This window comes from Cotesia typhae, unplaced genomic scaffold (assembly GCF_013202065.1).
Source record: "Cotesia typhae breed Kobodo isofemale line unplaced genomic scaffold, CoteBio_Ctyphae scaffold_91, whole genome shotgun sequence".
Classification (NCBI taxonomy): Eukaryota; Metazoa; Arthropoda; class Insecta; order Hymenoptera; family Braconidae; genus Cotesia; species Cotesia typhae.
Genome location: NW_027423781.1, coordinates 185,805 through 201,903, shown reverse-complemented (window position 1 = coordinate 201,903; position 16,099 = coordinate 185,805). Strand labels below are relative to the sequence as shown.

General features: G+C 26.8%; 2 protein-coding genes and 1 long non-coding RNA gene across 7 annotated transcripts; 2 read left to right on the top strand and 1 right to left on the bottom strand.

Annotated features, from left to right (window-relative positions):
• Positions 1-14: 14 nt before the first annotated feature.
• LOC141537577 (uncharacterized) lies at positions 15-996 on the top strand. The gene is made up of 4 exons (XM_074258633.1): positions 15-240; positions 312-488; positions 560-674; positions 741-996. The coding sequence occupies exons 1-4, from the start codon at positions 180-182 to the stop codon at positions 868-870; spliced, it is 483 nt and encodes a 160-aa protein (XP_074114734.1). The 5' UTR covers positions 15-179; the 3' UTR covers positions 871-996.
• Positions 997-1,696: 700 nt separating this feature from the next.
• Positions 1,697-15,962, bottom strand: Foxo (forkhead box, sub-group O). 5 transcript variants are annotated; one of them, XM_074258192.1, is made up of 9 exons: positions 15,702-15,959; positions 15,569-15,624; positions 14,064-14,502; positions 8,990-9,114; positions 8,361-8,552; positions 7,903-8,272; positions 7,400-7,825; positions 6,946-7,333; positions 1,697-2,407 (listed from the first exon to the last, which is right to left on the bottom strand). In XM_074258192.1, the coding sequence occupies exons 3-8, from the start codon at positions 14,490-14,492 to the stop codon at positions 7,103-7,105; spliced, it is 1,773 nt and encodes a 590-aa protein (XP_074114293.1). In that variant the 5' UTR covers positions 14,493-14,502; positions 15,569-15,624; positions 15,702-15,959; the 3' UTR covers positions 1,697-2,407; positions 6,946-7,102. The 5 variants fall into 5 exon arrangements, with proteins under 5 accessions (XP_074114293.1, XP_074114292.1, XP_074114294.1 ...); XM_074258191.1 differs by having other exon boundaries at positions 15,729-15,959; XM_074258193.1 differs by having other exon boundaries at positions 15,577-15,624; positions 15,729-15,959.
• On the top strand, positions 11,448-13,166 carry LOC141537297 (uncharacterized). Its single transcript, XR_012480909.1, has 2 exons — positions 11,448-12,363; positions 12,622-13,166. It is a non-coding gene; the product is annotated as an uncharacterized LOC141537297 (long non-coding RNA).
• Positions 15,963-16,099: the final 137 nt, after the last annotated feature.

Here is a 16,099-nt window from a genome sequence, read left to right as displayed (position 1 = left end):
TTGTTACCACGGCAACAATAAATCACAACAAAGTATAATTTGCATAGAACAAAAGTTTATTGCACTGTTCTTTTTAATAACTATTAAAATAATAGTTTACTCATAAAAATTAATAAAAATGTTTGTAATTAACTGTAATAAGTGTCCTAAATGACAAATATTGATCACATTCAAATAATATGACCTACAGTGTGAAGTTTATTTATTTTTCGTTTACCGTTTTTGTTTGTTTCCATCAAAGTAAGTATTTAAAGCGTCAATTAAAAATAAATTAGCTGTAAAAAAATGTGAATAAATTTTTTTGTTGATAGCTTTTGCAATAGATTGCTTTAAATGCATATCAATCGGTGGGAGCAATAAAGAATGTGACGATCCTTTTCACAACAACGGAACAATTGGATACTTAGAATCTCCTTGTTTGAGCGGACGAAAAGGACGCGATGGTCTTTTTCCAGCAACTTCTTGTGTTAAACTTGCCGGATTTTATTGTAAGTTTTTTTTTTTTCTATTAAAAATAATTTAAACTACACATTATTAATTAATATTCTTTCAATTGCAGATGATACTGGGGTGTCGTTGACAGTGAGAACATGTGCGTTGGACAGCGGGACTCTAACAACCGATTCAGAATTGGTCAGAATGTCACATTGTGGAGGATTTTACTTTGATGATAAGTATGTTTTATTTCTTTCAAGCATTTTTCAAAAAATTATTTTGATTTTTTTTAATTATTATTTCAGATACGTTCGAGGGTGCGTGCAATCTTGTAACGATGTAGACGCCTGTAATTCGTCTTTCTCAATTACAGAAAAATATTTTCCTTATCATCTAATAATTATAACATTACAAGTTTTCTCATTTTTACACTGAAAAAAAAAAAAAAAAAAAAAAAAAAAAAAAAAACACGTTTTAAAAAATTAAAAGCATTATCTTTAATTATTTAATTTTTATGCTATGAATTATAATAAAAAATAATCAACCACTGCTTGGAATAAAATTTTTTGAAATTCACAATTAAAGTTGTTTTTAAATTGCCATATATATATATATATATATATATTTTTTTTAATCTATAAAATTTTTATTTCTTATCAATTGCGAATTATAATAAAAACAAATGGTAAGTTATCGACAGAGACGTATCGGCTTTTGATATTCAATATTTCGCTCTTATCGATTGCAGGTAACGTCAATATTTTTTTAAATTTATTTTTAAAAAATTTTGGAAATTACTGCATTGATTTTAAGTGTCAATACAGTAAAAAATAATATTTTTAAAAAATCTGCTACAATCTTAAAAAAAAATAATGAATTAATATTAATATAATTTGATACAACCCGTTTATTGTACTTTTGATTTGCAATATAAGAATAAACACAAAATAGTGATCAATAATTGTCAACATATAATTAAAAATGACAAATCGATAATTATTGCGCTTTAAACAGTATGGCTATTTATTAAAATTAAACTATATAAAACATAAATCATTTGCTGCACAATAGTTTTTAAACAATAAACAAACAAATCAACCTTACAATTACATAATAATAATATACAATTGAATAATATATCCACTTATATAATTTCAGGTAAAAATAATTATAACAATTAATAAATTTAAATTATAACAATTATTCATTAAATTTATAATTCTTAACTTTAATTATTTAAAAATAAAAAATATTAATAATGTTAGTGAAATTATATTCTATTTATTAGTTCAATAATTTTTCAAAACTACCACCTTGTAATTTTTTTTTTTTTTTTGCTGCAAAAAAATCAAAATTTTTTTATACAAAAAAAATTAATTAATATTTTATCGCGTAGCTCCTAACATGCGCTTTCCCGGCCGTAGTAATTATTTATTAATTTATCTATAAATATATTCGTAAATTTTTATACATTTGCATTGTATGTGGTTTATTATTATTTGTTTATTTATTTATTTATTTTTTTTTTTTTTTTTTTTTTTTTTTTTTTTTGTTAATTTATATTGTTTTTTTTTTTTTAATTTTTTTTTTCTATTTTAATTTTAAATATTTTTCTACTCTTTTTTTTTTTTTTTTTTAATTAATTTATAATTAATGACCAACCCACTAATCGCGGAATAATTGACTAATTTATAACAAAAAATATTTAATAATAATCCTAAGTATAACAATTAACACTTTTGCAGTTTTTAAAAAAAATTTCTAAAATTCTATACAATTTTTTTTTTTGTTTTTTTAATTTTTTATGGTAAAATGTCTAGAGTAGCTTAACGATGGCTGGAATTTAAAATTAATGAACGTTGCCGATTTATATATTTATATAATGGCTGAGTTAATTATTATAGTAATTTTTTTTATCACATCCGCAGTTTTTTTTTTTTTTTTTTTTTTGTTGTGGTGTATCGGTTGAAATCTGAAACAAAAATAAAAATATTTATTATTATTAATTTTAGATGATAATTTATAATTATTGAAGCTTTTAATTTTTTATTAATAATAATTTTTGGAATTTTGAACTGAACGTAACAGTGTAGTGTCACTTGTCGAAAATCAGATGAACAGGCGACCAAAGTAGCGACTGGATGGGATCAGGAGGGATGAGGAGGCTCGTTGGCGCCGGAAAGACGCGCCACGGCGCCACGTGCAGACCATCCCCCTTCTCTCGCGCTTTTACTTCTCGGACACCCCATTCACCCCCAACTATTTCTCTCTTTTTCTCTTGAAATATATTTTTAAAAGAGAATATTTTCAATAATTTAGATTTTTATTCGTAAAAATTTAACGTCAATAATTCATCAGAATTTTTTTTTTATTTTATTGTGTAATTTTTAGATTGAAAAAAAATTTTTACAAATATATTAGTGTGCCAAGTGTTGGAACTAAATTGGTTAAAAAAAAAAAAAAATTCTTTCACTAAAATAAAATCGGAGAAAGAAAAATGGGATAACAAATGAAATATCCAAACGATATTTGTTCAATTTACATTTTTTTCACTGTCCTCAGGGATCATAAATAAATGACAATGGAAAATAGTTAGAAGTTTTGAGTAATAAAATAATCAATTGAAAAAAATTTGGGTTAGATTTTTTGGATATAACTTTTAAAATTTTATTAATAAATTTACCCAAAAAATTAGCCTTGTTCTCGGAAAGAAAAAAAAAAACTAGATAAGAGGAAGCAGCCATAAAATGTTAAATGGTTATCAAATAGAGATGAACGGAGCAACGGATAAGGCAGAACATTAGAACGCAAAACTAGATGGTAGATGGTAGTTGTTAAAGTATATAATATACATATATATATATATATATATATATATATATATATATATATATATATAAAATAAAAGATGGATAGTTTAGATAGATCAGAGAGTATGTATCAATGTAGAATGTGTTGTGAGATTTTCTATTCGGGGGTAATAGTAGTCGTCAGTGGCTCCGGGTATCTTTATAGTTACGTCAGCATGTTTCAGCCAGAGCAACCCGAGCAGAGTCTGAAAGTTTCTACACTGGCGACAAGATATTTCAAGTGGTCGCTCACAGTCTCCTCTAGAAGATCGCGGATGCCGAGGATCGTCGAGGAACTTGAAATATTGGACGGGCGGTCTTTCTTCCAGCCGCATATTCTTCCACTTGGGTTACTTTTTCTCTTCCAAGGGTAGTTTTCTCGGCTAGTACGCTCTTACACTCTTCCTGATTCGTGATACTGACTTTATAAAACTACCACCACCACCACCACTTTATTCTTATTTTATATTAAACTTTATCCTTTTTTGTTATTTATATCGCCATCTACTTTTCAATTTTATCTATTCCTTTAGAAGTAGTGGGGGTGGTTAGTCGGCCGCAAAAAGTTTACAACTTGCCATTTGTAATGCGCAAACCGCTGAAAAGAATTTCAATCTCGTGTTAACTACCCATGAATGAGTTATAACAGTCGCGCACTAATTCCCAAATGCTATCAATTTTGTCATATCTTCGAAGACTTGCATTCTTACTTTTTTTTTTATTCCTTTGGTTTTTCTGTTCAAGCTAGTATAGAGGCGGGAGTTATGTACACAGCTTTCGTTAAGGGTAATTGATGATTAACTTTTGAGTAATGAGCCGTGCATGCTAAGCTACATTAGTTTTATAATTTATTATTTTCATTATTATCATTATTAAAGAAAAAAAAAATTTTTAGTTTTAAAAATTACCACTAGATAGAAAAATGGCGCTGTTATTTCTCGCTAGCAGAAATTAATTTCCAGGATATTTATTAATATTAATTAGTTATGGATTTCGTTGTGAATTTATTATTATTATCATTATTGAATTAAAAAGTAAGTAAAAAAATTTGTTCTCATACTACTGTTAGTGATATGAATTGTCTTTATAAGTCAGGGGACAAAAAAGAAGGGATAATTGTATTGAGAAAGATTTAGTAAATGGAAGTAGAAGGAATTAAATAATTGGAGTGATGCCACTGAGCTGAGAAATTTATGGGAGCTAGATGGTACACATCACTTGTTAATACATATTAAGTCAAGAGAACTAAGAATGAAAATAAACTTTTTAAATTTAGCTCCAGTCAGCTATTCTTACACTCACCCTCTCTGTAATGATAATATTAAGTTAAAGGGTTAATGTAATTTAGGTAATCGGCGCCAACTTTACTACTACTGTTCTAGAGACGACAAAATTCTTCATAATTTACTTATTTTATCTAATAGTACTTTATACTTTATTTTATTGAGTTATATATACCCTGGAAATTTATTTATTTTTACAAGCGAGAGATAACAGTGCCACTTTTCCACCTAACGGTAATTTTTAGAACTACATTTTTTTTTTTTTCTTCCAATAAATAATTTAATTCAACAAAAATTAAGCTTTTGACCTAAAAAAAATTCAGATCGATGATTTTTTTTTTTTCACGTTGAGTTACCGATAAAATATCTCAAGTAACTCTCTCTCAGTGTAGTTTCTGTCGTCTAGTTGCACCAGACACGGGGCGCCAGCTCGAAATCAACGTTCGCGCGACGTAAAAAAAAAAAAAAAAAAAAAAAAGGACGGATAAATTTAACCAGATAGAAAAAAATTTAATAAATTTTCCTAGTGTCAATTTTAAAATTAATTCCTATTAATATTGATAAAAAAGAACAGGGGAGTAATAATAATAATAATAATAATAATAATAATAATAATAATAAGTAAAGACGAGTAGCCAAGATTTGGCTCATTGAAAGCATTTTAGCTTGTTGCTTGTTTTCCACCCTTAAAGTTAGCTCAAAGACACCAGTTGGGGATAAAAATGTAGTTTAGTTAGGTAATTTGGTGTCCTGCTGTTACTAAACAGTTGGCCAGTGCCAAACACTCCCCCTTCCACCCACTATTGTACATCTGGCTGCTTTATATGCTGTATGTTGTTTCTTTGTTTCGTTTGTTTGTGTCCATGTAATTCTATTCAGCAACACAATAGCAGTGCAGCAACAAGTGTCTGCATGTTCCTAAGTAATATTATATATATATATATATATATATATATATATATATATATATATATATATATATATATATATATATATATATATATATATATATATATATATATAATAGCTATTATATATATATAATAGCCACATGACATCACGTTACACGCCGGAAGTGCGTTATCAAAACTCTTAAATATTTGTTCCGAGATTTCGTCACGGTATCTATAATCAAGGCTCTTTTTTATTCTATGACTCATAAAGTGAATGTCGAGGATTTTTTTTCAATACCGTGTGCGTGTAACCGTTGAAAATAAAAAAAAAAAAAAATTTTGGATGATAAATATGATAATCATTGACGTAAAATGTTAGCGGAAGGTAAATATTTAGTTAATTGACGTCGGAAAATTTGTGATGGGGGTCTAGTGAAGGATAGATTGAAATTTGGAAGAAATCGGATTAGTAGATTGCGAGAAAATTTAGGTACATTGATTTTGAGTATCAATGCAGTATAAAAACTTACTTGATTAGAATTTCAACATTATGTTAATAATAATAATGTGAAAAATGAAGTCTTAGATCAAGTATAAAATTAAAAATAATAGTGTAAAAGTATTATTTGTGTAGATGTAGATAGTATAAAAAGCATAAAGTTGTTGAACTAAACAGAGAAGTTTATAATTCTTGTGACGCTTTAGAAAAATAAGATAGACGAGAGGTTGGTAAGTGGCAGTGCAACTGGGGAGCAAAGGAAAGAGCAAGGGTGAAGTTACACTACCAGTTTTACTCCTACGGGTTGTAACATTAAGGTAGTACATTGTGGCGCCAGACATGTCTACCCTCATATACACATATTCTCTTAAATATATATATATATATATATATATATATATATATATATATATATATATATATATATATATATATATATATATATATAGTTGTACTATTGCTGACGCTTTAACTCTTACTACCTCTACAACATACGAAAACTCTCAAACTATTTATTTTTATTATTTTCCTTCTTCTTACTCTTATAATCTTTAATTTCAATCTTATAATCGAATATTATCTCTCCTTTTTCTTTTTATTTTAATTTAATTATTATAATTTATTTAACATTTAATAAAAAAAAGTGATGAAAAAAAAATTCAGACTGATGAAAATGAAAATGAAGAAAATTGAGTTTGGAAAATTTATAAAATTGAATTCTTTTTAAATTATTATAATAGATTCACGGCGAGGATCAGATGTGGTAGTAGTTGGTGAACGTAATTCACGTTTTACTAGTACGGTTAAATCAACCAAATTCAATTTAATAGACTTTACTTTTAAATTTTCGTCTTTTATTAATTGTTAAATAATAAAAATAATATTAATAATATTAAAAATTTTATTAGAAATTTAATAAAATTCATGATTTAATATAGCAAAATTATATATACATATATATAATTAAAAAAAAAAATGTAACTTACTTGAGTGTAATCCGTTTTAAGTATTCATTAGATGACCATAAAATATTGTCCATGTTGAGCGCACGCATTGTAAGAAAACATGGCTAGAGATGATGTCGTAGATAATGATGGTGATGATTAAGGTGATGAAGATGATAATATACATTGATTGATACTGTTAGTGAACCCAAGAGGGTGGCGCCGTGGCTGCCGTGGGATTATTGGTGGTGACATAGCTGGTACCGCTCGCGGAAGTTCCGGGTGCCGGTGAATTTACAGTATTGTTACCACCCATTACATTTCCTTGGATTATGTCGTCGTCGGTCACCGATTCTAAAGCTGAATCTATTAAACCGTTTTGAAAATTAAAATCCAGTGTACCGTCCATTGACAATTCGTGTTTGATTACCTAAAACAATTAATATTATTAATATTATTAATAATAATAATAATCATAATAATAATAAATTTTTACCTCATCAACATTACAGTCAAATCCACCATGAAGACCCTCAATATTAATATTAAGATCATCTAATAAAGCACTATTATTTAAAGCCCCCATCAACTCTCCCATCATTGTACTAGCAGCATTTAAATCTAAATTATTACAGCAGGATAAATCAGATGACCCATCTAAAAAATTGACAGCTGCTGAAGGACTAGAGTTCACAGATACTGTTTGTTGATTTTGGTTTTGTAATCGCTGCTGGCACTGCATTAAATAAGGAAAAGACTGAGGCTGCTCTTTACGATCTTGTTTCGGTTCTTTTAATTGCTGCTGCTGTTGCTGCTGCTGCTGCTGCTGCTGAGGTTGGGTTGCTGATTGTTGAGCACACAATGATGGACGTGAGTCATTTTGATGATACGTCGGTGACATACCCGAAACAGGACTTGTATTCTGTTGAATAATTAATCAAATATTTAGAAAAAAAATATTACATTAATTTTATGTGTCAATGCAGTAAAAATTCTTACCATTTGACATGAACATGTTTGCAAGCGATGAATCGAACACCGTTGATGATGATTATTAGGTTGTGTAGGTAAACTGTAAGGCGATGCAGCAGTCCGCATTGAGTTATTCCTCGAGTATTGTTGCGCCTCAAAATAAGACGGTGGTGGTGGTTGTTGCTGCTGTTGCTGTTGCTGCTGCTGCTGCTGCTGACTCCCAGGTGAGGGTTGGTACATTTGATAGGACTCTAACTTCATAGCTTCCGCCAAATTCCCAGCTAATTGCTCGGGACTGTAAGAGGATACATAGCTAGGTGTCCAGTCAGGTTCTCCAAGAACTGACGGAATGGGACTCAATCGTCCTACTGACGATGCATTGCTGGACGCTCTAGGACTATCAATAATAATTTTCAAATTATTATTATTATTATTATTATTATTATATAAATAAAAAATAATAAAATAAAAATAAAAAAATGTACCGAAAATCGGGCGAGAGCTGGAAACTACTGGTGTGAAGAGGACTCTCGGGAAATAAATCAAGACCTTCGCTTACACTGCTACTCGGGCTAGATGTCGCTGCATCAGTTTGCAGTCCGTTCCGAAGTGCTTCTACCTTTTTCTTTACTCGACCTCGGCGTTTTTCAAACTTGCTCGTTTCCATTGACGTTGCTCTGTTGGAATTTGTCATTTGTAATTCATAATTCATTGTTGGATGTTAATTATTCATTCGATGTAAGCGTGCATAATTGGAGAAAAATAGTATGTGTATACGATAGGAAATTTATTATTAATTATTAATAATAATTATTGAAAATAATTCTAAGATCAGTGATTTTACTTATTAAAGAGCATTTGTTATTTTAACCCAACTTTCCCGATTCAATTTCATCTAGAGATATTGACGAAAAAATAGTACATTGATTTTGAGTGTCAATGTAGTCTAAAAATTTTTATATATAAAAAACAATCTAAATATAAATTATGAATTTTATATTAATGATAAATTGAAAAATTAGGTAAAAAAAAATAATTTTACATTGATTCTACGTGTCAATGCACTTCCAAAACGTCATCAACCCCCACCATTCCTCTCTATCCTCTTTCATACCTTCTACGCGCCGACTTTCCAGGCTTGGCATCCGGGTTTATCATCCACCAGGAAGATTTTCCAGTTCCTTCGTTTTGTACCCGCATGAATCTGTTGTGCAGCGACAAATTGTGCCTGATTGAGTTCTGAAATAAAATAATTAAATTATTAAATAAAAATAATTTTCAATAAAAAATTCCAACATTGAATTTTAATAAAAAAAAAAAAATTGTCAATACAAACTATTGATCTGTAAAAAAAAAATTACACACTAATGACATCGCTTATATACAGTCAATAAATAATTAATGAATTGTCATAGTGTCACGGAATAAAAAAGAAAAAAAAAATTAAACTATATTATCTTGTACAATTATTAAAATTTATTGCCACAAATTGATCAATACTCTAATAACTGTAGAATAATACTTTAATAAAACTTCTATTAGATCGTCAAGTTATGGTAATTCAATAATAAATCTGGCTTACAAATTTATAATATCTAATTTATGTAAAAAAATTGAAGAGAAAAAAAAAATGACCATGAAAGAACAATTGGCATAAAAAAATTACACATTATAGCTCGGGTTTGGCTGAGTTCGCAAGCAATTGATCTCAATTAGACTTTCTTTCTTTTTATCTTCTACGCAATTGCGAAAAAAAAAAATTCTTACTACCGTTAAATCCAACAAAATTATAAAACTTAGTCTATATAGTGGTTTAATTCTCTTTCGTCACTTATTAGCCTCAACCGATCTGACCTATCGTGCATTTATTAATTATTTTTTTTTTTTACTAACTCCAAACAGTGCGTCATAACTAACGAATATGTGATAAGAGCCGAGAATTTTGGTCAAATAGACATTTCGTAAGCCAGATACTTTTCACACGTAAATTATTAGTTATTTTAAAGACTATCTTGTGTGTGAATTTTTTTTTTTTTTTTTTTTTTTTTTTTTTTATATTAATAGGATATTTAAATTGTGGTGTATTTATAAACTTATCTTTCAACTATTTAAAACTTGGGATTATTTTTAAACGGGACTTAAAATTGTCGAGCGATTTTTTATCTGTTGGGATTTTTTTAATTCAATTATTGGTTTTTTTTTTTTTTTTTTTTTTTGCTGTATTGACACTCAAAATCAATGTTGTTAATTACTAATAGTAATTGTTGGTAATATCAAATCAAAAGTTGAATTAAACAGTTATTTACATAACAAATTACAATTTTTCCTGCATTAACGCTCAAAATCAATGCACTCATTTTTCTTCAATATCTCTGGATCTACTAGTCCAATTCCTCCAAAATTTTGAGATGTCTTCACTAACCATTTGAGGATGGTTTTTCCGGAATTTCTTTTATAAAAAATTTATATAAAATTGTTTTTTTTTTTTTTTAAACTTAGCTTATCTTTAACAAAAATTACCATAACAATGGTATTGAAAATTTTTGAAAGACTTCAATAAAAAGTACATATATATTATAACAGCTGAAGTTGAACAGCTATTAAAAATATAAAAAAATCTGTACTAATAAAAATACCATTTGATTATTATATTTTTTTAAAATAAATTCACATTGACAACTGATGAATTTATTTAATATTTTTAAAATTTTAATTCTAATTTTAGATATTATTATCAATATCATCTTCTTTTTAGATTCTATAAAAATACCCTCTGAGATAATAAAAAGCTATCAATACTATACAATAATAAATAAATATTCAATAACAAAAAATATTAGGTAATAGTAATTATAATTAAAACAATAATAATAATAATAATTTTGGAGTTTTATCGTAATTTCTTTTTATTATTATTAAAATTTTCAAGTAAAAATTTCTACTGATTTTAAAAATGCCAATAATAATAATACTAATAATAATAAAAAATAAATTAATAAAGAAATGATACAGTACTGATTTAGAATGCGTACCCAAATAAAAAATAAAATATTAACCTAAACTGAACCAGCGTACGTTTAATGCTTTAATATCTTAATGTGTGTTTACCAACACACATAATATCAACGTACGATGGACATCTCAGCAGCAGCAGCAACAGTAACAGCAGTAACAACACCAGCGGTATCAGTAACAGCAGCCAAACTACGCGAACTACGCGGAGAAGGCTTGAGCTGACGTCAGGTCCAACCTTGAGTAGAGACCTCGGAGTAACGACGCGTCTACTGCGTGCAATGCGTTCTTCAATCTTTTACTCCGTACATATATTACATATATATATATATATATATATATATATATATATATATATATATATATATATATATATATATATATATATATATATATATATATATATATATATATATATATGTAATATGTATAATATCATATGTAACGGTGATAATAATTACACACTAATTATTTTCATTTTTTTATCAGTAAATTAGATCCGTAATTATGATACTGGTTTTTTTTTTATCAAATTAAATACAAAAAAAATTTATTTTCATTCTAATATTTTTATTAATTGTAAAAAAATTTTTTTACTTAAAAAAAATTTTTTTTTTATAAATTACAGTATCTTAAAAAATTATTTATTTCTTCCTTAAAAAAATATCTTTCGTGTTAAATAATTATAATAATAAATAAAATAAATAAATATTTATTAATAGATAGTAGCTATTTTAACTATTAAACTTTTGAGTATAGTAGTAGTAAATATTGCTCTACAATGTCTTAAGATAGTGGTTGGACTTTGAATTCATAGTTAAAACGCTTCAAAGTTCACATTGTATAATACGATACTGGTGATACTGCGAATACTTATACTACTGCCGCTGCTTTTGTAATAAAAACCAATTTATTAAAATTTCTTTTCAATATCACTAAATAAATTATCCATAAGACTATTTAAAAAAAAAAAAAAAAAAGCCATTTATCATCAATAACTTTTTACTTGACATACCAAACATAACACTAAAGCCTTGACAGTCAGATGAGATTATACGCGACAAGTGGTTTTGCGCGTTAATTTTTATCAACTGCGTATTTTCATTTTTAACCCTTAAAAAATTTCCTAGGGGGTTTTAATTTTTATTGAGTTTGTTTTTTAAAGGAATTTTGTTTAGAAAGTGCTGGAAAAAATTTTGTAGATTAAATTATTGCATAATAATAATAATAATAATAATAATAATAAATAATGGATTGGTAAATAAGTACAAGTGTGAAAACTCGAAGGACGTGACAAGAGTTGTCACAGTGATAACCCCACGATTATGCCGTTCTACCGGTTATCGTTTCAAATTTTTAAACACACTCTTACTATACTCTAATAATATTAATAATAATTGATTAAGATGTGGATTAGTTGAATTTACTTTTGAGATTAATTGTAGGCAATTTCCATGGAAATTATTTTAAATAAAGGTAAGTTACAGATTAAAAATCATTTTAATTATTTTAATTATAAATTTATTATTATTGATTCTATTTACTTAAAATGACTAAGAATTTAAATATTATAATTTTGCATTGATTTTGAGTGGCAGTCTAAAAAAATACTTAATTCTTCAAATACACATTTAACAGTTTAAAATAATTTTTTCCAACACTTTTGTGCATTATTATTTTGTATTAATAATTAAAGTCTTTTATAATAAATTTTTTTTCTTAAAAAATTCAAAGAATTATCAACAAAAATAGAGAAGAAACAAGAAATATGTTAAGTACAAGATATTCTGATGATCAACAGCCTTGACCAATGTACTGAGGATCAGTGCGCAGAACCACTTAACTCTTTCATTGTTGATATACTTAATAATCTTAACAATCTTATTGTTAAAAAAAATTTTTTTAAATAATTAAAATAAAAATAATAAAAAAGTATTGAAAATTTAAAATTGGAATAAAAATTCAATATTTATTATATTTAGAACGGGCAATAGAATATAAAATGAAAGATTGCATAGATGTGATGTGGATAAATATTGTATGCAAATTCTGTTCTGTATACGCAGTAGATACGTAAGTCGTCACATGTGTCAGATCAAGAAAACAGAGCCATTGACATGAGACTTATGAGAGAAGACCAAGATACATTCCCGTATTTTATTTTATTAACCGTGCCAAAATAGAATTTTGCTTTCAATTTTTATGCTTCTACATTCCAATGATATTACTTTTAATAAAAAAAATTTTTATAAATAAAATTATTTATAAAAAATTATTTATTTATCTGCTGTAATTCATTTTTATGATCAAACTATTTATAAGAATTATATTAACTGACAAAAAATCATTTTTTATCTACAATTTAATGTCCTTCATTGATAGTTAGTTCATTAATTGATTAATGAATTTAATTGAATAGGTGACTTATATATTTTTATAGGTCGTTATAGGTCGTTAGTGAGTTTAATTAAGAAATAAAAAAGCTTTATTTATATTTTAAATTATTTAATTTTTTTAAGGAAATTATTTATATTTTTTTTTTAAATAAAAAAAAAATTTTTTTGTCTTGGATTTGTTGCTCTTAATTTAAGAGATTTTCATTCTCAGTCGGTAATATTGTAAAGTTTTATTTAAAAATTATCTGCAGTCGATATAAAATTTTTTTTTGCAAATTTTAATAATTCTTTGTTTGGAGCAAAAAAAAAATAATAAATACTACAATTTTAAAATAAAAAAAAAAAATTGGTTCATTAAAAAATGAAATAAACTTTTTAATTCCATTAATTAATTCTCCCCCTAACCAAATAAAATTAAAATTTAATAGCCATTCATTAAACCTCTAATTACAAAAGAACAATATAAAATACCTTATTAAAAAAAAAAAAAAAAAAAAAATTAATTCTTCAATTAATTTACTATCTATAATTAATATTTATAATTATAATTATCAATATGACGCATCCTCTTAATTTTTATAAAATATTAGAATTTTTTACTAATAATTTTTCATTTCTAGACAAAATTATTAATTAGTAATTTCTTTCGGCTAAGTTTCAAATCTTAATTGAAAAATAAAACAATAATTAAAAAATACTAGCATTCTAGTGAATCAAAATTAGCTATTTCTGTCGGGTCTTTATTTAAATAAATAAATAAATAATTAAATAAAAACATACCTTCCACCCAGCACTGCTATTACTATCTCCCTTGTCCTTAAAATAAGGAACATTCTGTACCATCCACTCATAAATCTGCGACAAAGTAAGCCGTTTATCTGCAGCACTGGTGATAGCCTGAGTAATCAAGTCTGCGTAGCTCAAATTTCCCCACGCATTTCTCCTAGAAGAATTTTTTTTCAGCGGAATAAGAGCATTACCAAGAGCAACCTGCTGAAGGAGCGCATTGGCATTAGGATCATCCTTTCCATTGCTATCACTGGCGTCGACGTAGCCTTCGGGCCTTGGTAGAGGCCACGTGTTTGATCTCGCACGTATTTGCGGCTCGAATCCGCTCTCTAGTTCAAATGACAAGCCTTGGGTCGCCGTGGTTTGTCTTGCTGCTGGAGACGGCGCCGACAGGGATGAGTCCATTATGTCCGTGTCCATGCTTTATTTTCTACAATTTTAATATTCAATAATAAAATTATTATTCTATTTTTATTCAATTAAATATTTATTAAAACTTCAGCAATGATGATAATTAATTGCGTAGTTATAGAAGTTGTAGAAATTGTTGAGCTGGTGGTTCAGTTAGACACAGAGTAGCAAGAGGGGGAATAAAGGGGATGAGCACGTGGTCTAACAGTGTTTACAAAGCCAAGTTAAATCACGTGGCTGTTATTCTTTACGATCATTTCTTATCATCACCACTTTTATAATAAATATTATTTTTAATTAATTACTTTTTAAAAAATTCCATTCTAAGGAATTAAAAAAAAAAAGTTTTTTATTGTTGTTACTATTATTATTATTATTGAAAAAATTGTTTTAAAAAATTAAATAAATTGTAAATTTAGTAAAAAATGAATAAAAATAATAATAATAAAGGAATATTTATTAATTTATTAAGCTGATAAAAAATCACAAAGATCTGACGGATTTTTATATAAATTATATTAAAACACTTGACGACGCCTTCAAAGATTTCCCAAAGAATTTCAAGGTCACGCCTTTTTTGTTCCCATTTCTGACGCGTTATCTCACTAATTTAGTATAACCTTTTTTTTTTTTTTTTTTTTTTTTTTTAAATATTAACATATTCACTTTGTGTTTTTTTTTTTTTTTTTTTTTTTTTTTTTTTAAATAAATATTTTCCTTTATTTTTTAATAATACTAAAGTTAGCATTAAAATTAATAATAATAAAGTTAGCTGACAACTAAACTCTTAGAATTGTTTTGATTAATAAAATTATTACAAAAAAATTAAAAAAACTAAACGTGCAATTTAAAAAAAAAATTTTTTTTATTGCAAATTAAATTAATAGAAAAAAAATAAAAATTTTTATTTTTTTTAATTTATTAAATTATGACAAAAAAATATTTTTAAAAAATTGCACTTAAAGTTTTTTAGCAAATAAAAATTAAATTTTTTTTATTAAAAACATATTTAAATGCCGGCTAATTTAATTTTAATAATTTTTTAACCTCACAAAATTTAAAAACTAAAAAAAAAAAAATCGTACATTGGCACCTTGGGGTATTTTTGAATGAAGGACCGCTGAATAGAATCTAAAAATAACTGCGCACATATATAATAATAATAATAATAATAATAATGTGTTGAAAATCAAGTACACACTGTTTAAAAGCACATACTGGTTTTAAACACGCACTGGCACTCACACATTAAGCTTAACACTTGGCTGCTGGAGATGTAATGATGTTATTCCTGATAATTGAATCACATTAAATTTTGAACATTTTTAGCGAGAAATATAGTTATTTAATTAGAAATTATCAAGCATTGTTGATAAAAACTAAAAATAAAATATGTATATATTTAAATATAAATATATATTTAATTAAAAAAAAAATAATAACGTAACCGGCGAAGCAGCACGGCGCTTACTGTCCTTACTGCCCCGGTCGCGTTCTTCAGTCGCGACGTTACCTCGGTTTCTCGCGTTGGCTGATGACGAAATAAAACGGAGTCAGCCGGAAAATCCCGAATGTGCTACTATTACTGTCTGATTACGCGCGTGCGAGTCACCGTC